Genomic DNA, 23,704 nt, shown 5'->3' on the forward strand with positions numbered 1-23,704 from the left:
TTCATACGAAACCACAAGGCCAACAACTCACCAAGTTCTCACCAAGCAGGAAACATTTAAATACCGGGTACTTGAGCTCGTACCTCGTGAATGGGCACAACTTCAAAGCGCAATGCTTTGCTGAGAAGTTCAGGGGAATGACTATGAGGAGGAAGATTGTGTCATCTGAGCGTCAACCGTCACGTGCAACGTGTTGAGAAGTTGTTTAAATTGTACTTCAACCAACCGTGGCTGACATTTTAGACATGTTTTCTTACCTTTAAAAATCTGCTTCCACATCGTTGTTGTTCGACAGAAGTGCCATTGAAGTTGCGTCCGCGACACTGTCCCCTCGACGCTTATTGCTCCCGGGCTTACGTGGTGGAAATATGTTTCATGTTTATTTATACGGTACAACAAGCATCGAAACAATACGAGCCTCGACATTGTATACAAAAAAAAAACAACCAAAAAACAAAAAAATAACAATGAGTTTATTATGTAATAGTTTGCTGTAAGACAATTGAGCATCTTTACTCCACGTACGTGCTCGTTCGAGGGTTACCAAGGAACCACAGACAGCCTCCAGTTGCAACTCTTTAATCGTGACATTTCCTGACATATTCACGTTTACCACTCCGGTCACTCTCCTATGCTTCAGAAAAGTTAAAGAAAGTGATCCTGCGGCACACGACTGTGTGTAATAGCAGACACAGGCTCGGGTTGAGGATCACGGTTTTAACGAATCGGGATGATTCGTTTGTTGGATGATTTTGTTTGTTGTAATCTCCATTTGCGGGTTTCAGAAGGTGGAACAGAGTCCTTCCCAGGACTCAAGGTATCCACCTCCGTTTTGATGAAGGATCGCGTTACGTGGACCAAGATGTGAAGTTTTCTTGTTCTCGTGTCTTTGTTCCGAGTGTTATTTTCAGGACAGTCACTGAACACTCGACAGCCTCCAACTGTAGTTCGTTTGTCGTAATATTTCCTGGTATTGTTTTTTAAGATCTCAGTGAGGTTCTTCTTTGGTACTTCCGCATCCCATTGACTCAATCCCACCCTCTGGTTAAAACCATTGGTATGGTATCCTTGGTCTTGGGAATTTTTTATTATTCGTTCTCCATTCCGGTTGAGCTAACTTCTTATGAGTCACTCCAATGAGCCTTTCTTGTCAATCCCCAATCTTTCTGGGTCTTTTTTTAAAAAAAATTCCTGCCCTTTTGCCATTCTCCCAGTTGTCGGTGTATATTTGTTGATATTTACCTCTGCCACCGAATGTGGATGAAGGTTGTTTTCACCCCTGTCTGTCATGTCTCAAACACTTGTGGATGGATTTGGAGGAGAGCTTGGGTATGTGACAAGGATGAAATGATTCGATTTTGGTGAAGATCTGGAATCGGATCTGAGAATTTTTTTTTAAGTGATTCTTCACCACTGAGAGATATGGCCAAAAACGACACATAGCAGGATATCTAAAAAAGTTTTGGACGGATTCAATCGAAACTTGGCGGAAGAGTTGGTTCGGTGACAAGAACAAGCCGATGAAATTTCAGTTCAGGTCCGAATCCAGTTCCGACCTATCAGTAGATACAAAAAACATAAACGAATCAGCCCGGTGGAGGTATCTAGTTCTAGTGCCCTTCTAGTTCATTTCATATTTTTCCTTTGTCTTCTTTGCAATCGTTGGGTCTGCATACGTTGCTGTTTCAGTTTCATGTGTCGCAACTTCTATTCGCACCTGTTCTTGGAATTTTTTTTTGCAAGGTGAGTTAGAGATGTCTTTTCCGGTCTCTTGTCTTCATGTTTGTGTCCAGTCTTGATTCGGTGGTCAGTTGATCCGTGTGTGCTGTGGAAGAGCCAATTAAGTAGAAAACCTCTCTCTCTCTCTCTCTCTCTCTCTACCCAACATCTATCTCCATGTGCTTTGAGTACTCACCCGTGTGAATTGGCATGTTTCTTACACATTGTTTGCCGGCTGAACCCCTTACCGCACAAGGTGCAGATATAAGGCAACTCCCCCGTGTGAATGAGTGCGTGCCTACTCAACGTCGATTGATCCGAAAATGTCCTTGCGCAAACTTTGCAGCTGTACGGGCGCTCTCCGGTATGGACTCGTATGTGCTTCTGACAATTGGATGACAAACTGAAACCCTTCCTGCACACACTGCAGGCATACGGTTTCTCTCCCGTGTGGGTGCGTGTATGCTGCCGAAGAGACGACGAATCCGAGAAGGTCTTCGCACACATGGTGCACGTGTAAGGACGCTCGCCCGTGTGAATTCGCGTGTGCGTCCGAAGGTTTGACGATGTCAAGAACTCTTTCTTGCACACGCTGCAGGTGTGGAGCTTCTTTCCGGAGTGTATTCGAGTGTGTTTCGAAAAATTGCATTTGACGTGCGTACTGAAAGGACAATCGGTGCAGTCGTACTTTTTATCCGTGGAAACTGGCAAGTGTCTCTCCATGTGCACTTGCAAGGCAGCCTTTGTGGTGAAGCTGTTAAGACATGAGGTGCAGGTGAACTTCTTGATGAGCTTCACCTGTCTTCCTGAAAAGATCATTCACACACACAAGGAAAAGCAGGTGATTGTGCAGTACCTTGACACTGAACAGTCTTCTTTAAACTCAGGTCTTTGTAATATTATCTTTTGTCATTCATTGAAGAATTTATTTTATCACCTTTTTTCTTGTTAAAAAAAAGAGCACCAAGTGGGGGCGGGGGGGATGAAAGAGAGAGGATTTTTTTTGTAAGATCGAAGGATCATAGTGGAGCAGTCACACACACACACACACACACACACACACACACACACACACACACACACACACACACACACACACACACACACACACACACACACACACACACACACACACACACACACACACACACACACACACACACACACACACACAGATGAATAGATAAGACAAACAGCCACCGAGTTTGGGTGAAAAGCTCTCATTTCTCCGGTTACTCTGGGTACCGACCGACAATGCCGCAACAATGGCACTGCCTTGCTCACCGCACTCAAGGGGGGCATTTGCGAAGGAGGAATTTCTTCCTCTCCATGGATGCCAACCAATGGAGGATTGTCCGTGCGCTATCCTTTCAAATGCTGAAAGTCAAGCAAGGAAGGAGCATGTACCATTTCTAAAGTCTTTAGCAAGACTCGGCCAGGGTTTGAACCACTGACTTCCCAGACTCAGAGCAGACAATCTATTGTAACCATGACGCCACTGAGGCTGGTTGTACCCTTGCATTTGTGCTTTATCCTTGCTGAACATTGAATATATCAGCACGGAACAGTCCTGGCTGGGGATAGTGGAGGGTTGGATGAGTTCTGCAAATCATTTTTTTAAAAATGAATGAACTGGGAGGAATAGCTGAAGGTAGTCATGAGATTGAATGTTGGATGCATGTGGTTTGGACGTTCAAGGATCAAGGCCTGTGCACGGATGCACCTTCCTTTGCCCAAGTACATGGTCAGAATATGCATGAGTTGACGTTCACACATGAGCAGCACTTGTTTGAAAATTGATGCCAATAGGTTGTGACTGAAGACCAGGCCTGAGCACATTGTAATGGCCGCTTCGGGGCCATCTATTTTATACGTAAGCAAAATTTTGATCGTCCACTTGGATCAAAATTTGTGTTCCAAACAAAAATTTGTTCAACCATGTGTTCCAAACTAAACTTCTGTTTCATGTCTCCCCCAAAACCTCCACCAGCCATCACGACCATACTCTGTACAGAGCGTCGGTGCTGCCGAAGCAGTCTCCTGGGCTATTGGGCACAATCCTGGAGGGGTCGCCACTCCGACGCAAGATACTTAAACGGCTCAATAATCCCAGCAAGCTGGTACTCATTTTGCCGACCTCAGAAAGATGACAGGCTGAGTCAACCCCACCTGGTATTAATTCAACAACCAAGCCGGATTTGAACTCAGGACCCTGGGATTAATAAGGATAATCTTATTTACATTTGGATGAACCTGAACACCACACAACTTGAAACGATCGAGATACTTTTTCAGTATTTTGGAATAAGAGAAACACCCGCTCCCTACGGGAGAGGCCAGGAGGGGAGAGGGGGTGATGTTATTATCCGTATTATTATTACCGATTATTATCCCGCGTGCGGAGCGTCAAGCGGGGCTAAGGCAATCGCGTCACGCTATCTGTATGACAGACATCAGTTCATGATCGAGGAACTACTGGTTTTCAGTTGAACGTTCCATTTTGAACACAAATTGGAACATGAAACTGCAGTTTAGAAATACTTTGGCTTTGAACTTGGAAAATTGAATGGAATCTCTTCTTGATCGCATGTGTGCACAGCACGATAAAGAAATTCCTTCAGTCTGTCTGTCTGACAGTCAAACAAAATTGAAAATCATTCTGAACAACAAACTTACTGTTTTTAGGGATGTCATAAAGGATATAAACAACAAGCTCGAATAACTGATTTAACAAGTTGAATTAGGTGGTGTAAAAGAGGGTGCGTCAATGGAGGTAAACCTATGATTGTTTGTTTGTTTGTTTGTTTGTTTTTTAAAAGCCTTTGAAACGTTTATTTTATTTCAATTGAATTATATAAGACAAATTGCCTTGTGTGCACTTCCAAAAAACCTCCAGTTTTAGCAGTATTTGGGTAAAATTTTACGCTGTCTCGACCAATTGAATTTGCTGAGCGCTCTGAGTGTGGGCTAACAGGGAGATTCAGACAAAAATGGCGGTGCCTGGCGATGCACCCACAAAGCAACTTTCGTCCAAAACATATCTTTGATTAATGCATCTTTTTCTCAAAGATCGTTCCAAAATAGTCAGTTTCTCCAAGGAGAGTTGGCGGAACGTTCAGAAGCCAAAGGTTTGGAAGAGGAGTGGAAGAAGTATGGACAGGCGTTTAGGGAATTGCCAAAGTTTTTTGTGGAAGGACATCAGGAAAGGGTACGTCGTCTATTTGGGGGCAGTCTCTGCAACCTATGTCTCGTGCCTCTTAATTCCCCTGGCAAGTTTGGCTGAGATTTGATAAATAACCACCAAATGCATTGACCAGAGACAGACAGACACCAAATTGCGTATTTGTTTTAGTACAAGTGAATGTTTCCATCCCCAGTGATGGTAAATGTTGAAGTTATTATTCACCATCTGTTCATTCATCCCTCATCATTGGAGACGATTAATACTTCATGCCGATCGGATTACTCACCTCCATTCTTCCTTCCCTGCACTTCCACATTTGTCATGCGGGACAACGCCTTTCCCATATGCAGTGAAGTACAACGCATCTCACATACACGATACAGTACGCATTGTTCAATGGAACGCTTGTGCACGAGGGAGGGAGAGGGGGTTCTCGTCGCTGCCTTGGGCACATGAAAGGTGGGGTGGAGGTGTGCGTGGCCATCACGACAGAAAGACGTGGGATTTTCCACTGCCCGCTTGCCACACCCACCCCCCATCAGACACTCGTCAATGAGGAAGATGCTCGCATGACATTTACTCCCTCAAAACCACGTCCAGCCGAAGCTGCTTTAAGAAATGAAACGCAAATGCGTTAGAGCCTGCTGCTGCTGCTGACAACATCCTGGGAGCTGCTGTACTTGCTGTTGATGCTCTAGGGGCTGTTGTCAAAGCACCGGGGACCACTCTTCATTGATACTCCTGAGACAGAACACGGGGAGTGTTCCCGTCTGTTGTTGACGCCCTGGGCCTGTTGTTGATGCACGAAGGGTGCCGTGAGTTTGTCAGACTGCCTGTTTGACATTGTCTGCCAGAGTGAGGGGTTCACTGGACCCTGCTGCGCTGGGACATGAGGCACAGGAAGGAGTCATGCGAAGGCCGGAGGCCAGCGGTCCATGACCTAGGAGTGCGGTTCAGTTCCCAGGGTGTCACACAGCTCCATACATACATGCTTCTGACACTCCATCGCACATCTTTCCCATCCTCTCAAAATATTTGGCCCGACGTAATCCCGCATGGTTGTGCAATGTAAGAGAAAAATCGCCTCCGCACGACGTTCTGCTTCTTTCTCCTCAGTTCTTATTTTCTTTCTTCCCGGACTGAATGACTGCCATATGTATTTTTTCTAAGTAAGTCTGTCTAAGGGGAATATGTACTGGGGTAAGTCTGCTTTTCTATGCCTTTTGCTTGTAAATACGTGTTCAACGATTGCTTGCTTGTGTGTGTGTGTAAATAAACAGTTGTTACATTTTCCAATCTGCTTGGTTGTGCTTTGTTCCAATGATCCAACAAAGTGTGTATGTAATAGATGTGAAGATTTTACCTCCCTAATCGGCTCAGCAGGCTTGCCAGTGCTGCACCCACTGACCTGCTCGGCAGTAATAAGTACTCGGGTGCATGCTGAGGGTGTGGACCCTTGCTCAGATAGTTGTACCAACGAGTAGGTCACGTGGTTGTGAACGCGAGGACCTCGCTCGATGCAATTGCTTTTACCAGCATCCGCGGTTGCAAAACACCTTGTCGGGCCGAGGAGTTATCCACAGCACGGCAGCCTACAGGACCAGGCATTCAGGAGGAATCCATGTGTTTACCCTTGTGGTAATCCTCGAACCCCACGTCCGCAACTATATATATATCCTGAATCGACCCCATAACTTGAAGATTCATCGGATGACCCTCAAAACTGATGCCGTGTGGAGGACTGCACTGGAAACTGCCCCACAAAGTTCGGAGGGGGCCACTGGCTCAAAAATTGTACGCTATCTTGGCCGAAGCCACACATGCAACAGTATCGCCGTGCCAAAAGAGGGATTCTGACTTAGAGGCATTCAGACAAAATCCCTCAGAGGGTAGCTTCGTGCCACTGGCTGCTCAGCCAGACACACACGCCAAGTGTCTGAACCCATGGTTCCTCTCTTACTGAGCAGGGTTGCAACCTCGGTGACAAAATTGCATCAGTTGGGTAAAACTAACCCGTTTCACGATGGTCTAATCCCAGCTTACATTCCCTGTAAGTGGGTGAACAATCCAACACTTGGTGAATTCTGCTTTGCAATGCAAGGAAGAGCCGACATCGAAGGATCAAAAAGTGACGTCGTTATGGACACTGGGCCGCGACACCCAGTTATCCGTTGTCACTTTTCTGACACCTCTGGCTTAAACACCCCAAAAGACAAAAGGATAACAAGGCCACACTTTCACGGTGTGTATTTATACTGAAAATCAAGATCAAGCGAGCCTTCGCCCTTCTGTTCCACGGGAGGTTTGCTTCCTCCCTGAGCTTGCCTGAGGACACTTGCCTTACCGTTTGACAGGTGTACCACCTGAGTGAAACTCCCCACTCAGAACTGTCCCCAAAGCGGGTCACCAGTCACATGCCGGCGGGCACGCACAGCACACGAACGTAGCTTGCGGAGGCGCACTACGCTGGCTGACCCATGGGCTTCGCACCAGAAATGCGGGACCACCCCCCCCTCCCTGAGCAGGGGGCCCACACTTCCCATCTCACTGGGTTAGAATGGTAAGAATCGGATGGCATAATTATGTACATGACATCAGCGTCGTGTCATAGAGAATATACATTCATAATATATACAAGTAGAGCTTCGCTGACGGATCAATTAATCATCATAGTTACCAAAACTTTTGGGTGAGAAGGAGAAGGAAAGAAAGACATTTACCCATGCATAGAGTGCTTTAACCCCTCACCCTCACCCCAACACCCCCCTCCACCCACTCCCCATTCCCATCCTGATATCTCGTTCCTCCAACTCACCTTTGCCCCCCATTCGTCCTGATGTCTCTTCCCGCTAGAAATGTCTCACACACGATGACAGGCTTTGACAGGCCACTCAATTTTTTTTTTCGGGGCGGGGGGGTAGAAAGGAAGGGGAACAAATTTACCCGTGTGAAGAGTGCTTTCACCTCAGCATTGCCCAGGTAAAAAAGGGAAATTGTAATACCCGCTGCCAACACCACCAGGTAGCGCTACACGGTACACATTTACATAAATAATTTACACCCCCCTCCTGCCCCATGTGAGGCTACAGCCACATAGCCTATGTTACCCCTACCCCCCCCCCCCTCACACACACATGCACGCACGCACGTGCACACACATGGTTGTAATTGTACCCCAAGTTTGGAGTTTGTAACTTAAAAGATGTGGCCGAGGATAAGGAACAAATCCAGAGAGAGAGCAAGAGAGCGAGAGAGCGAGAGAGCGAGAGAGATAAAAAGGTCCAAGTGATCTAAAGCTCTAAATGGTCAAGGGTCGAATCTACATGAAGGGTTTAAGGGGTCTGAATGGTGTTAAGTTCTGAGGGGGTCTAAAGGAATTTAAGCAGTGCAAAGATCTAAAGTTTCTTGGTGTCAAAAGGGTAGAAAAGGTCTCAAGGGTGAAGGGATCTAAAAGTGTCTAAAACGGTCTTAAAGGTAAAAGGGGTCTTGTGGATATTTTGGGTCATCAGGGTCTTTTGGGTCCTCGGGGACCTTTGGGTCAACTTCAGGGTCTTTTGGGTCAACTGGGTCTTTGAGGACTTTTGTGTAATCTGGGTCTTCTGAGGACTTTTGGGTCTTCAGGATCTTTTGGTTCTTTGGGGTCTTCAGGGTGTTTTGGGTCATCCGGGGACTTTTGGGTCTTCAAGGTCTTTTGGTTCCTTGGGGTCCTTTGGGTCACCGGGGTCCATTGGATCACGTGGGTCTTTTGGATCTTTGTGGTCCTTTCGGAATTTTGGGTCATTGGGTTGTCTGGGGACTTTTAGGTCTTGGGGGGTCTTAAAGGGTATTTAACGGTCAAAGGGGTCTCAGCAGTCTAAAGGGTTGAAAAGTACATTCCAGTAGTACGTAATTAATTGCGCTTTATCATTAAACCGTTGTGGCCTGTTCTAACTCGAGGCATTGTTGAGCAGGCCAAACAAAATGGCGAATAAAGACCTCAGTGAGGGACAGCGAAGTGACCAAGAAAACATGGAGGTGTCCAAGGATGCCCTCATATAATTAAATATGGCCGTTAATTATCTTCAATAGGGGTGTTTAAATTAACCCAAACATCCAATTTTCACTCATGCACGACCTTGAACTTCCCTTAGTAAGCATGAAAAGTTTCAGGCTGGTAGGTTTCATGGTTTTGGAGTTATGGAGAACACGGACACGTAATTAAATGATGTGAATGATTAAAATCTCTCGTGATTTGGACAGGAAATCGATTTTGCAACACTTGATTGGGTATAATCGATAGCTGATCACAAAGAGCCTGCAGTTCACAGAACTCACCATCCTCCCGGTTCTTTCCTTCCTCTTCAGGACCAACCGAGTACTCATCTTCGATCTTGATCAAGACTCCAGCAGGTCCTCCAGCAGGTCGTTCCTTCTTCTTAACATCTTTTCTTCGTCTCAGTACGGTCCATTCCGATCCTTGTCCCGCACGGCACGACTCCATGTACCGACAAAGCTCGGCGTACATGGTGAAGGTGAACATGCGTGCGGACAAAGAACAGAGTCGAACCCTCACCGGAGCGGGCTCGGCTCTGGCACAGAGAGTTCCCAGGATCTCGATCCCCAGACCCATAACCGTGGCTCGGAGCGACTCATCTGTCAAACCCTGGATCTTCAGCCAGGCTGGGACTGGACCGAGGCCTCCACGAGCTCTCCTCATGCCCATTGTCCGTCAAGAACCGAGAAATTCCCCAAAAATCCGTTCTCATATTTGGAGTTTTTTGTGTATTATATTTTTAACATAGTCATGAGTTTTACACATTCATTCGTCCATCTAATTTAATCTACCAACACAACATTTATCTGGAAAACAACTCAACTCTGATATTCTCAATATCCTGTATAAACGTATATAATTTAAACTCACATCAAACACTTCCTTTTCCGGTGACATTATGGTTGGTAGACAAATTTTTGTTGTTGTTGTTGGACGAGACAGGAGGACTGCACTTGAATTTGGAACCATTTCTTTTAAAATGGGAAGACTCCAATGACGTCAGTCGAACACGTTCTTGCCATGCAGAAGAACCCAAAATGGGTTCATCAAACAAGAAACATTCAAAATCAGATGAAAGGTGAAACTGAAGATTAAACTGGGTTTATATATGGGTGTTTGCAAAAAAAATGGAGCTTCTTCCCCTTTTCCCCCCCTCCACAACTTCGACTGCAAACCCCTACCCATTTCTCCAAGTCTACCCCCTGCCCATTCACTCCCACTCACCTTCCCCCTTCTCCCAATCCCACCCCTTTTCCTACCATTAACCCTTCACTCCAACCCTTCCTCCCATTCTCCCCAACCCCTCTTTCTCCTCCCATTCTCACCTTCCCTTCTCCTCCACCCATTTTCCCACCACCCCTTCCTCCCACACTAAATGTAAATACACTTATGAAAATGAGAACTCCTATATTTTATTACTGTTTTCCGTTGATTGAAACGAAAGGAATGGCTGATGACGATGCAGACAGATATATATATATATATATATATATATATATATATATATATATATATATATATATATATATATATATATATATATATATATAGTTGTGGACCCAGCATCACGGGGAAACCATGAGGGATGGACTGCCTCAGGTGACTCGCCAGACTCATCGGAATCGCAAGTCGTCCCACACGAATAACTTCGTGACATGGCAGGTCGCCAATCGACCGTGAACACCAATAACTCGACCACATGACTTAGGGTCCTCTGTCTAAAACCGTTTACCTAAGGGTCCCATGATCTCATTACCGGGGAACACGCCCTCAATACGTACTTGTGTTAACCAGGTTACTTCCCAGATCAGGTGCAGCCGAGCAGAACTTCCAAGTGTGTATCGGCGACGAAACAAATCTGTGGGGAATAACGTCCTGGCTAAGCTTGGGAGTGGGTCATGCGAGACCAATGAAAGAAAACATGAAAACGAGTTGGGAACATTTCTACATAGGGGGCATTTATTTACAACCAGAAAGCCAAGAAGGGTATGTGGCACAATGAATGGGATTTATTGGTATTTTGTACAGCAGGAAAAGCAAGTAATTTGTGGGGTGTGGAAAAAGACAATCTTACCAAAGTAAACACAGAGCAGAGCTATCCCGAATACCTTCTACAATCTTAAATTATACTGACAGGCACCATCTCACACACACACACACACACATGGAAAATTATATAGTGCAGAGAGAAAGAACAGATGAGGGTAAATGTCCTCTCAGTACCTGGCGCGGTCGGTTGATAAACCAACCCAGAACGCTTAGGGAGAGGTAGGCAGGAGGAATACTGGCTGTGTCGAGATGTGGGAGTGGGAGTTGTGGTGTCATGCAACATGGAGGTGTGGCATTGTACAAGAGGATAATGTGAATGCAAGTCAGTACGTTCGCTTCTTCGGTTCAGCCCGTAAAATAACAATAGGGCTTTGATCGCGCTAATGTTTTTATGTGTTCACAGTGGACGAGGTAGATGGAAAGAAAGATGGAAGGAGAAGATGCATAAGAATAAAGTTCCTATCCTATCTGTTTAAATGTTTGGAAGTGTAAATGTCTGTACCTATTGGGGATCGCTCGAACGGAGTGGCCCCACCTCACAGCAGTCATGTGTGAACACCCCTCCCCGCTTGGTTACAGGGGTCGCGGTGCATTACGCTCCATGCCGACCAGCTCGTGGATTGCCTGATTGCCGACCCCGTCCAGCTCCGCTTTCTTTCAGCAGCAGCCCCCGCAGCCCCGAACACGAAGGCGAGTAGCAGCAGTGACCAGTGAGAACAGGATGGACTCATGCAGGCTGACTGAAGAAGGAGCAGAAGGGTAACCAGAGAAAGTGGGGGGGGGGAGATGCTGTTGGGCACGATCATGGCCCGCATCATTGTTCAACAATCTGTATTGTCTGTTCCTATTTAAGTGCTTGTTCCTGTGGTTGCCTCCTAAACAACAGAGACGTTTTATTCCCTATGCCTGAAAAAATCCCGTATTTTCGTATTGCATACTAAATTTTTTTTACCATTCAAACAGTGAAATGATGAAAATTTTGTCTGAAAGACTTTAAAAACAGCAAGTTAAAAGTGCCTGTCTTGAGGGAGTGAGTCGCTGAAAACGCACACACCGCACATGCCCCAAAGGCCTCGTTAACGTTCACACATCATTTTGAAAGCCCCGTATTGTATGCTTGACCCTTGTGAAAATTGAATTATTAAAATCAAATTTATAATCATGTAAAATGCAAATCAACTTAGTTTAGTTCTTTCTGAGAAAAAAAATTAATAAACATACATGCTGAGAAAGCTAAGTATAAATGCTGAGAAGGCTTGTAAGAAGCAGAATACACACATGATCTTTACTTTAGTCGTACACAACCTTGTAAAACCTTATCTGTTTGGTGACCATTGTCTGGTGACCATCTTAGTCAGCAGGGCAAAACAATGACTCTCTCTCCTATCTCTATTTATCCCTTCCCGAGGCTGTAAACAAACTGCAAAAACAAACTAAAACCGCTTTGTGTAGCAAATTTGAAGACCACAAAGTTCCATCTGATATCGTGGAAAAAACTGCATATATAGGGTGTCCCAAAAAAAATACAACTTTTCATCTGCAAAGAGGATGGTCATAACATATATATATATATATATATATATATATATATATATATATATATATATATATATATATATATATATATTATATATATATGTTTTTTTTTAAAGATATATGGCTGGATAGAAAGCTGAAAGATTGAAGTTTGTTGTACCAATGTCAAAATTGCCACCAAAATTTAAATTTTGGTATAGAATCGTCGTTTTATTTTAGACCACATGTTCGACGTAGGCTCCACGTTGTCGGATCACTGCCTGCAAACGCGTTGTCATGTTCTCCATCACTTTGGGAAACGTTTCCTGAGGAATGTTCTGGATTTCTCGGTGGATGTTTTCCTTCAGCTGATCAAGAGTCTGAGGCCTAGGGTTTCCATAGATCCTGTCCTTGAGATACCCCCACAAGAAGAAGTCTGGAGGAGTAAGGTCAGGGGAATACGGTGGTCACTCAACGTCTTCGTAGAGGGAGATAAAGCGGCCCTAAAAATGTTGGTTGAGAAAACGCATTGTTTCCCTGGCTGCATGGGGCGGTGCCCCCATACTGCTGGAACCACTGGGTTCTCATCTGGATCAGGTTGTTTCTCCTACGGGCCTGAGTACGTAGCTCAGGCAGATAGAATTCCTGAATCATTTCGCGATAGTTCCTCTGGTTTACCGTGCAAATGCGTCCCTGTTCATCTTCAAAGAAGTATGGACAAATTATCCCATACCAACCAACCGCCACCCACATGGTGACTTTGAGAACAGATCGAGGCACCAGTTCAGTTGATGCATTACCAGGATTTTCAGTTCCCCAGTACCGAGTTTTGCTTGTTTACCTCCCCGGACAAGTGAGGATGGCATTCGTCCGTCATGTGAAGTTTTTTGAGGAATCTGCATCTTCCTCCAACTTTCCTGAGAACCAATTTGCAAAGTCTAGTCATTTGCGTTTCTGTTGATCAGTAAGCACCGTTTCCGTTTGAATTTTGTATGGAAAGGCATGAATGTCTTGGCGAAGGATCCTCTGAATGGTGCTCTTTTGAATGTTTGTCTCAGCAGAAAGTCGTCAAATCGATTTTTTTGGACTCTGAACGACCGCCTGTCTCACCATTTCCACATTTTCTTCACTACGACCTGTCCTCTTCCGACCACTGTGACCCTTGTGAAGGTCACAGATGGTTCCCACATTGGTAAACTTTGCGATGGTGCACTTTATTGTCCGAAAGTTTGGTGCATGGCGCAAGTGGATACCGAAATGTCTCGAGTAAAGACGTTGCACCTGTATGACACTTTTTGTCTGGTGCCAAAGTACAACAATTTTCGTCCGTTGTTGTACGGTCAGTCTTGGCATTTTTCTGGCACTTGCTTGGTATCAAAATAAACTTCAGGGTCTCTGCAACAAGAAATGAAGCATTAGTGACAAAACTAGTGCTTTTTTGGGATCAAACGAAGCATTTTAAAAGTTGTATATTTTTTGGGCCACCCTATATACTCAATATTCTACGTGGTTTTTAAGTCTTCGGCTCGCAATATCATCGAGAGTCAAGGTCTTCCTTCTGTGCACAGGAGTGTCTTTTGTTTTATCCAATAAACAGCTTGTATTTGAATTATAGTTTCTTGTGACTAAAATTGCACCCACACCCTTGAGAGTGAGGTTGCTGCAAGGCAGCTTATAAAATGTGTGAACCTGATGTTGAGAGATGGTGATGTTGGATGACGAAGATGAGACGCTGGTGAAGTCACCATCATCATATTGCTCTGTTCCACGCGAAGTAATTCTCCATTTGAAACAAGAATCTTACCAGTGGCTCGGTGTTCTTCAGAGCTCCAGCCTCAGTGGAGCTTATTCAACAGCTCGTTGGAACATCCTTGCTTGGCGTGCACTGCTCTTAAGACATTTTGTGGCCCCGTCTTCCCCTTCATCACACTGGGCGTATTCCCAGCAGCAAGCTGAAGGTTTTGTTTTTTGCTGATTATTGATTTGAACCAGTAAGGTTTGCACAATAGATGCTAAATACAGCACTTTTTTTCCACAGTATTGCTGTGTTTCGCTGATCTTATAATGTTATCTCTTTGTTCTATGTTATCATCTGAATCACAATTGCCTTCACGAAAATGAGTTGCAATTAATGCTACTACTCACCACACCAGCAAGTCAACCATACGCTGCTGTATTGCGAATTAAGCCCTCTTCACAACAGCGCTCCAGATCATACTCCTGTACTACTTTGTTCACGTGGTTTCCATTATGAGATGGTGCTTGGTTGGTTTCACACTTGCGAGAGTCACGCTCCTGCTTGAGATTGAACATGTTAATAAAACATTGACACTCAACAGCACGAGGACTGACCGACGTATCCAAGCAGTATCAACGCAGTTTCAGAATTCAGACGTTATGCTGACATTTTGATGAACTTCCTTTTGTGTATTTGCTTAATTTCGGTAATATGGGTAAAGTTTGTTTAATATTGCCGACATTGTGGCACAGGTCAAATAAAATAAGGCCTGCTCTTTCTAAACAGCATTCATAATATCCGGAAGGTGGTGAAACCTGTTTGGCGGAGGCAGTGGTGACTAACAGTCCAGGAAGTTAAAACAACACAAGTTCAGCAAAGTAGTGAGGATTTATGCACCGAACCAACAAGTTTACCACGTAGTTGATAACAATGTGCAGTTAAAAGTTGAGGGGAGTGTTATGTTCATGATAAGGGTTTTCGGCAACTTAAACTTTAAAAACAATTTGATAAAGTGAAAAAAAGAATGTGAGGATTCAGCCAAATAGGGGAAGACTTGGGTTTGCATCACTTTAAACGACAAAATGTTTCTTCGGAGGAAGTGGTGATGAAATTCAGTAATGCTCAATATTCCACGAAGTAAAAAGCCGACTGACCTTCAGCCTGGAATGGTTAGCGGAAGCCAGAGCTTTAACATGTCTGCGGTAATGGGACTTTCCAAGTCAACTGTGGGTAACATCCTGAGGAATGAGACAACGTGGAAGAAGAACCACTACTTTCGGGTCTTCAGAAGCATAGGGCTGCCAAGGCGGTTTTTCCTTTTGCTTGCGGGCACAAATCCTGGATGGCATTCTCGTCAGTCCTGGTCGCCAGTCTGATGCGCCATACTCAAATGGCTCATTCTTCCCACTAAGATGGAACTCATTTTGCCACCCTCGGACGGATGACAGGCTGCATCAACCCACCTGGGGTTACCTTACGGCATGACAGGGGGCACAAACCCAGGAGCCCAAGATCTTAAGCAAGTCAAATTCACTGTTCAGGGAACACCAGTCTGAAGCTATTTGTGGTGACAATTTTCAAAATTATGATATCCAGACAAAAACTGGAATGGATTTTCTACAAACACCTGAAACTATGTCTACCTCGATCTGGACAAAGTGATTGAAGGGTTCAAGCTATACCTATCACCATGAGTGAGCGGTTCATGCTCAGTCACCCCGAGCGAGAGGCCCGCGCTCCGCCACCCCGAGCGAGAGGCCCGCGCTCCGCCACCCCGAGCGAGAGGCCCGCGCTCCGCCACCCCGAGCGAGAGGCCCGCGCTCCGCCACCCCGAGCGAGAGGCCCGCGCTCCGCCACCCCGAGCGAGAGGCCCGCGCTCCGCCACCCCAAGCGAGAGGCCCGCGCTCCGCCACCCCGAGCGAGAGGCCCGCGCTCCGCCACCCCGAGCGAGAGGCCCGCGCTCCGCCACCCCGAGCGAGAGGCCCGCGCTCCGCCACCCCGAGCGAGAGGCCCGCGCTCCGCCACCCCGAGCGAGAGGCCCGCGCTCCGCCACCCCGAGCGAGAGGCCCGCGCTCCGCCACCCCGAGCGAGAGGCCCGCGCTCCGCCACCCCGAGCGAGAGGCCCGCGCTCCGCCACCCCGAGCGAGAGGCCCGCGCTCCGCCACCCCGAGGGAGAGGCCCGCGCTCCGCCACCCCGAGGGAGAGGCCCGCGCTCCGCCACCCCGAGGGAGAGGCCCGCGCTCCGCCACCCCGAGGGAGAGGCCCGCGCTCCGCCACCCCGAGGGAGAGGCCCGCGCTCCGCCACCCCGAGGGAGAGGCCCGCGCTCCGCCACCCCGAGGGAGAGGCCCGCGCTCCGCCACCCCGAGGGAGAGGCCCGCGCTCCGCCACCCCGAGGGAGAGGCCCGCGCTCCGCCACCCCGAGGGAGAGGCCCGCGCTCCGCCACCCCGAGGGAGAGGCCCGCGCTCCGCCACCCCGAGGGAGAGGCCCGCGCTCCGCCACCCCGAGGGAGAGGCCCGCGCTCCGCCACCCCGAGGGAGAGGCCCGCGCTCCGCCACCCCGAGGGAGAGGCCCGCGCTCCGCCACCCCGAGGGAGAGGCCCGCGCTCCGCCACCCCGAGGGAGAGGCCCGCGCTCCGCCACCCCGAGGGAGAGGCCCGCGCTCCGCCACCCCGAGGGAGAGGCCCGCGCTCCGCCACCCCGAGGGAGAGGCCCGCGCTCCGCCACCCCGAGGGAGAGGCCCGCGCTCCGCCACCCCGAGGGAGAGGCCCGCGCTCCGCCACCCCGAGGGAGAGGCCCGCGCTCCGCCACCCCGAGGGAGAGGCCCGCGCTCCGCCACCCCGAGGGAGAGGCCCGCGCTCCGCCACCCCGAGGGAGAGGCCCGCGCTCCGCCACCCCGAGGGAGAGGCCCGCGCTCCGCCACCCCGAGGGAGAGGCCCGCGCTCCGCCACCCCGAGGGAGAGGCCCGCGCTCCGTCACCCCGAGCGAGAGGTTCGCGCTCCGTCACCCCGAGCGAGAGGTTCGCGCTCCGTCACCCCGAGCGAGAGGTTCGCGCTCCGTCACCCCGAGCGAGAGGTTCGCGCTCCGTCACCCCGAGCGAGAGGTTCCCGCTCCGTCACCCCGAGCGAGAGGTTCCCGCTCCGTCACCCCGAGCGAGAGGTTCCCGCTCCGTCACCCCGAGTGAGTGCTTTTGAAATAACACCCAAAATTAAATTCCCTTCCCCCACCCTCCTCACTCCCCTCTCTCTAATCTACTCTCTCCTTTCCTGTCCCCCTTTTCACTCTCCCCAACCCCTCTCTCCCACTTCCCCCCTTTAGTATTACCGTAAGTGAAGCGACAGGTGGTATTTGTTGGTGATTAAATAAAAGATAACATCATCATAAGATACAAAATAATAACAATTTCATTGACAGAGAACATCAGCAGGTAAATAAGGTCAACTACAACACTGAGGGAAATGGAATAAAACACCGCAGCTTCACCATAGTTCACGAATGAAGATGAGAATTCATTTATTTCATCAAGATGAGCAGGAAAGACATGAGAGAGAGGATGCTTGGGGTGAGTCCAGGGAGATGAAACCAAACTGAACAGAACAAAAGGGGTTCATACAGTGCAGTTTGAAATTGGGTGAAGTATTGTTATTATTTATTTATTTTTAAACACACAAGTACAATCAAATAAAAGTGCTAAAACCCATATATTCCTCAATAAAATAAACTTGTCCTTCTCCATGATGATCCAAAGTTAGGAGTTCAAAAAACAATGTGCTAAGGGTTTGGAGAATCATTTGCCTTCTCATGCAACAAGAACAACATCAACAACATAAGTCACCGACTCTCAAACTTGGAATTAAAAAATTCAGCAACTATGATGATGATGAACATCAGCATCAGCATCATCCTGTTTCCAGTCGAGTGGACGATGAAGGCCTCTCTCAACTCACGTTGGGCGGTATTGGCAAACTCTCCACATTTGCCAGGGGTGGGTTGACGAGAGTTTGGGACCGGGATTTGTAATCTGGTCAGTGTGCTGGTGATAGTTCACCTACTATTCACAAAACAAAAACAAAAAGGGCTCAACAATATCCACCACCGACCAGTGCTGGCAGACGCGTCCTCCAGCTCAACGTCCGTTCGACGGACGGCACGCATATCGATTCCTCGCCCTGCATGTAAAACCCCAGGATGGAAGTTTACAGCTGGGTCGAGATTAAAAACCAGGCAAGACAGCTCAGAGGGAATGCGCACATCTCAAATACATGCTGCCGGCCCTCGATTAGCTGCACAAATTAAAGCTTCAATGAATAGCCAGGAAATATTTCATCGGGAACTGCAGAGGTGAGATCGACTTAACACCTCCTTCATGGTGTTTCATTCCAAATCGCTTGGGGTTGCTGTTGCAAATGAAATTAAATAATTATGACCGTTGAGCAGACATTAAAAAAATTCTATATCAATGAGAAGAGCACTCAGTGGAGCGCATACCTCCGCCACGCAATGCCTGATCCACGAGAACATATCGAGCCCAATACATTTTTGAGATACCGTGCCCCATATATCATTTTTAGCCCTATCTCTCAAAGGTGAAGAATCAGTTTAAAATTCTAGTAGTCCGATCGGGATCCGGATCTTCACCAAAATCTATTCAGTTAGTCCTTGTCACACATTGAACCTGTCCACAAAATTTCATCCGAATCCGTCCACAACTTTTTGAGATATCGTGCTATGTATAGTTTTTGGCCCTATCTCTCAATGGTGAAGAATCACTTTTAAAATTCTAGTAGTCTGATCCGGATCCGGATCTTCACCAAAATCTATTCAGTTAGTCCTTGTCACACTCTGAACCTGTCCACAAAATTTCATACCGATCCGTCCACAACTTTTTGAGATATCCTGCACACAAGCAAACAGACAGGAAGGGGTGAAAACATCACCACCTTCCACCTTCGGTGGCGGAGGTAAACATGACTAGCGATAACTCTTGGGGAAATTACAGGCGACGAGATAGTTTTAGACGTTGCCTTGAAACCTGATTAGCAGAAAATTTCTCCAAGGAAGTTGAGATGGATAAGAAGTTCCTCCAAATCAAGCTAGACCAGAGTTCATGGAACACCTTGCCCCCACACTGTCTTGAGAGAGAGAGTGCGAGAAAGAGTGAGAGCGAGAGAGAGGGGGCGAGAGAGAGGGGGCGAGAGAGAGGGGGCGAGAGAGAGGGGCGAGAGAGAGGGGCGAGAGAGAGGGGCGAGAGAGAGGGGGCGAGAGAGAGGGGCGAGAGAGAGGGGGCGAGAGAGAGGGGCGAGAGAGAGGGGCGAGAGAGAGGGGCGAGAGAGAGGGGCGAGAGAGAGGGGGCGAGAGAGAGGGGCGAGAGAGAGAGAGGGGCGAGAGAGAGGGGGCGAGAGAGAGGGGGCGAGAGAGAGGGGGCGAGAGAGAGGGGCGAGAGAGAGGGGCGAGAGAGAGGGGCGAGAGAGAGGGGCGAGAGAGAGGGGGCGAGAGAGAGGGGGCGAGAGAGAGGGGGCGAGAGAGAGGGGGCGAGAGAGAGGGGGCGAGAGAGAGGGGGCGAGAGAGAGGGGGCGAGAGAGAGGGGGCGAGAGAGACAAAAAGGACATGGGAAGGTGAATAGTACAATCTATTTACTACGAGGCCATTTTGTCTGAATCTCGATATTCCCCAATGCTGAGAGCACGGTCCGTAACGACGACTGACCTTCGCAAGCCCTTAAGAGTGGCAAATTTGATTGGTTGAGATGAGGTAAAATGGCAAAACGTTTTGTCCAAGTACTGCTAAACTGAAGATTTGTGAAAGTGCCAAGAAGGCCACTTATATTGTCGCGTTCAAGTACGTATATAAATGAATTGAAATAAAATAAAGATTTTGCAGGTTGTCAAAAAATAAAATAAAATAAACTTTTTGGAAGTTTACTGCCGTTGATGCAGAGTCTTTTACACCACCTTATCAAACGTGCCAAATTAGTTATTTGTGCCATTTATGGCGTCGCTAAAAACAGCTCAGCTTCCTGTTTTGGAATGATTTTCAATTTTGTTTGATTGCGAGACAGGCAGACAGACTACATCAATTACTTTCCTTCTATGTGCGCATGCGCGATCGGGAGGAAATTCCATACAATTTGCCAAATTCAGAACCAAAGTACTGCTAAACCACAGGTTTGTGTTCTACATTATTCAAAATATAACGTCCAATTGAAATCAAGAAATTCCTCGATCATCGACTGACGTCTGGAGACAGACAGAGTGAACCGATTGCTTAACCCCACATTTTGCTTCGCGTGCGGAGTAACACTATGGAGTTCATAGAACACCTTATCCTGTGCAGTCTTAAGACAAAGGACATGGAAAGGCTATTTTCAACTCTTGCTTTGCGTTTCCGACCATAATCTACATTTCCTACGAGCAGTGATTTTGTCTCGATATCGATATTCCTCAACGCTGAGCGCGAGTCCTGCTAAACTTGAGGTTTTTGGAAGTGCCAACAAGGCGATTTGTGTTCTTCAGTGTTCAAATGTATAATTAAATAAATAAACAAACAACAAACAATACAATCACGTACAAAGACGTCTGTAGACGGACGACACAGTGAACCAATCGCTTAACCCCGCTGTGAGCTGCAGCTCGGAAATAGGGCGGCTATAGTTCAGAAATGCTGAGAATGCTTTCACGCAAATGAGTAAATAACCATTGGGAATCTCAAGAACGTACCACTAATCGAACCATATATCCTGGAAAACAACGAGAGGTTTAGGATGACACCACATGCAGCAACATTCTCACTTGACGTAGGCCAAGTTGAATCCAAAGATGAACTTGTCTATTCGATTTCAGGGAGATTTATTTCTCTGTCCCACTGCGTAATGGTTTGAACATGCGCAACTTCCCACGTTGCAAACTTTGCACGCCTACGGACGCTTCCTCGAGTGGATGTGCGCATGCTGGCGAAGGGTCGACGCGTTCGAGAAACTCTTCGAACACTTCGTGCAAGCATACGGGCGCTCTCCCGTGTGGATTCTCATGTGAGTCTGACAGTTTGACGACTGGCTGAATCCCTTCCCGCACACGGTGCAGGTGTACGGCTTCTCCCCAGTGTGGATACGCAAGTGCTTTCTGAATGCCGATTGATCAGAGAACGTCTTTTCACAATCTTTGCAACTGTATGGGCGTTCTCCCGTGTGAACACGCATATGCTTCTGACACTGGGCCAACTCGTGAAATCCTTTATCGCATACGGTGCACGTGAAGGGGCGCTCTCCTTTATGTATCCTCATGTGTTTCTGACAATTTGACGACAAACTGAATCCCTTGCCACACACGCTGCAGGCGAACGGCTTCTCCCCCGTGTGGATCTGCGTGTGCTGCCGAAGAGACGACGAATCGTAGAAGCTCTTTGAGCACACCATGCACATGTACGGGCGTTCGCCCGTGTGAATTCGCATGTGATTCTGACAGTTGGAAGACTGACTGAATTCCTTTGCACACACACTGCAGGTGTACGGCTTCTCCCCCGTGTGGATCCGCAAATGTCTTGTGAATGCCCATTTATCGTGCGTACTATAAGGACAATCGCCGCATTTGTACTTTTTGTCCTCGGAAACCGGTCGGTGCCTCTTCGAATGTACCTGAAGAGCAGCCTTTGTGGTGAAGCTGTGAGAGCATGATGTGCAGGTGAACTTCCCAATGAGATCCACCCGTCCCCCTGTGAAGATCATTCAAACAAAGAAGAAAACCAAGTTATCGTCAACATCTCGAACATTCGACCGAAACCGAAAACGATTCCAATTTAACAAGAAAGTCTAAGAAGTAGAGGAAGCACAAATAAGGCTGGCTATTGTTTTCCTTTCAGATGCAAAATGCCGCGACTTATCATCGATCCCTTTAACGACTACGGCTCACCGAGCTCCGAAAAGAACTCTAATTTGACAATTATCACAAAGTTCCAAATTTCCATTTCAAAACACATTTAGAACTTTGATCTGTTGCAAGAAGAAAGAAAAAAAAAAAAAAAAAAAAAAGAGAAAAAAAAAAGGAAATCCTTTTTTTGTTTTTTTGAAATAAATAGGTCTAAAAAAAAAAAATGTCCAAATGTCTCTGTGCTCGAATTATAGTGCAGGCCCCGTGGATGGAGCGATATAGAATACAGCTCAGAACTGCTGAAAAGAGGAGGGGAGATTGGGACAATTGAAAAAGAGGAGAATAGAAGGGAAAACCCATCCACCCATCCATTGGGACCATACTCTGTGCAGAGCATTGATGCTGCTTAAGCAGTCTCCTTGGCTATTGGACACAATCCTGGATGGGTCGCCACTCCGACACAGTACACCAGCAAGCTGACACTCATTTTGCCGACCACGGAAGGATGACAGGCCGAGTTAACCCCACCTGGTATTAATTCAACAGCTGAGCGGGATTTGAACTCAGGACCCGAGGATCCAAAGCCCACCACCCAAACCATCAAGCTCACACCAGGCATGCTGAATAGAAAGAAAGAAAACTAACCTTCACAAGCCCTTTCGTGATCCGCCATTCCAGCTCTGATATTAAACGAGAACGGCACAATTAGACGTCGCGACGTCGACCGTTATGCCTCTGCCCACATCATTACATCATCATGCATACCTGTACCAAATTTGATTTAAATCCCTTCAGCTGTTCTCAAGTATCACATTTTACTTGACATGACCTCTGACCTCTTGATGCCAAAATCTAATCAGTCCATCTTTAGATCCTCATTTAGTCAAAATGCCATCACTGGTTCACAAGTTAGCGCGGAAAAATAATTTTTACCTCACATGACCTCTGACCTTTTGATCTTTGACCTCTTCACTCCAAAATCGAATTAGTTCATCTTTCGATCATTATACATACTTGTGTGAAGTTTGGTCAAAATCCAATCACTGGTTCACAAGTTAGCGTGGTGGACTTCGTCGGTAGAGGCGGGAATTTTTTTTTAAATATGAGCCCGTTAAACCACCCCCCCCCACACCCCACTCCGGCCCCCTAAAATTTTAAAATAAATAATTAAATGAGCACATACAATGACAAGGAGAATATGTCTAATTTTGTAACCTCCAACTCTGAGGACTCGTGAGCTGCTCCAAATCAACTTCTTCAGCCCCGAGCAGGTCATGGAAATACAACGATCCCTCCCAATCACCGTCGCTGCCACATGAAAGCGATCCACCATTGGCGTTGATCGCTCAACCGGCAACGAAGCAGGGTGAAAGTTCACGAAGTCCTTCAATTTCAGAAAATTTGAAATTGCTCCCAGTTTGAAGGACGAATTTCGCCTTAGTCGACTTCCTGTCACCAACCTAAAAGTGCCCTGATCAGGTGAAGCGCCAAAACGTGGACCAATGCCACCGATGATGAACTATGGACAGCGCACACTGCCATTCACTCCCCGTGCCATTCTGTAACAACAATTCCATTTCCTTGCACCACACGTATTACCAAGTAG

General features: G+C 47.2%; 2 protein-coding genes across 2 annotated transcripts in view; both read right to left on the reverse strand.

Annotated features, from left to right (window-relative positions):
* Positions 1 to 496: 496 nt before the first annotated feature.
* Positions 497 to 10,048, reverse strand: LOC147033600 (uncharacterized). Its single transcript, XM_085857744.1, has 2 exons — positions 9,218 to 10,048; positions 497 to 2,525 (listed from the first exon to the last, which is right to left on the reverse strand). Exons 1-2 carry the CDS (start codon positions 9,603 to 9,605, stop codon positions 1,912 to 1,914), a joined length of 1,002 nt encoding a protein of 333 aa, XP_085713870.1. The 5' UTR covers positions 9,606 to 10,048; the 3' UTR covers positions 497 to 1,911.
* A 9,668-nt stretch (positions 10,049 to 19,716) lies between these two features.
* LOC147033601 (uncharacterized) overlaps positions 19,717 to 23,704 on the reverse strand; it is a 42,930-nt gene continuing 38,942 nt past the window's right edge. The window contains exon 6 of the mRNA XM_085851746.1: positions 19,717 to 21,943. Within this exon, the coding sequence (XP_085707872.1) occupies positions 21,150 to 21,943 (794 nt within the window). The 3' untranslated portion in view covers positions 19,717 to 21,149. The remainder of the gene's footprint in view (positions 21,944 to 23,704) is intronic.

The sequence above is a fragment of the Eptatretus burgeri genome, chromosome 2 (assembly GCF_056783735.1).
Source record: "Eptatretus burgeri isolate ZD-2024b chromosome 2, Ebu_testis_v1, whole genome shotgun sequence".
In the NCBI taxonomy this organism is placed as follows: Eukaryota; Metazoa; Chordata; class Myxini; order Myxiniformes; family Myxinidae; genus Eptatretus; species Eptatretus burgeri.

Coding starts and splice junctions, on each gene's coding strand:
- LOC147033600 (XM_085857744.1), bottom strand. CDS start 9,605: ATGGGCATGAGGAGAGCTCGTGGAGGCCTCGGTCCAGTCCCAGCCTGG. Junction 2,526..9,217: donor AGGAAAGAACCGGGAGGATG/GTGAGTTCTGTG, acceptor TGATCTTTTCAG/GAAGACAGGTGAAGCTCATC.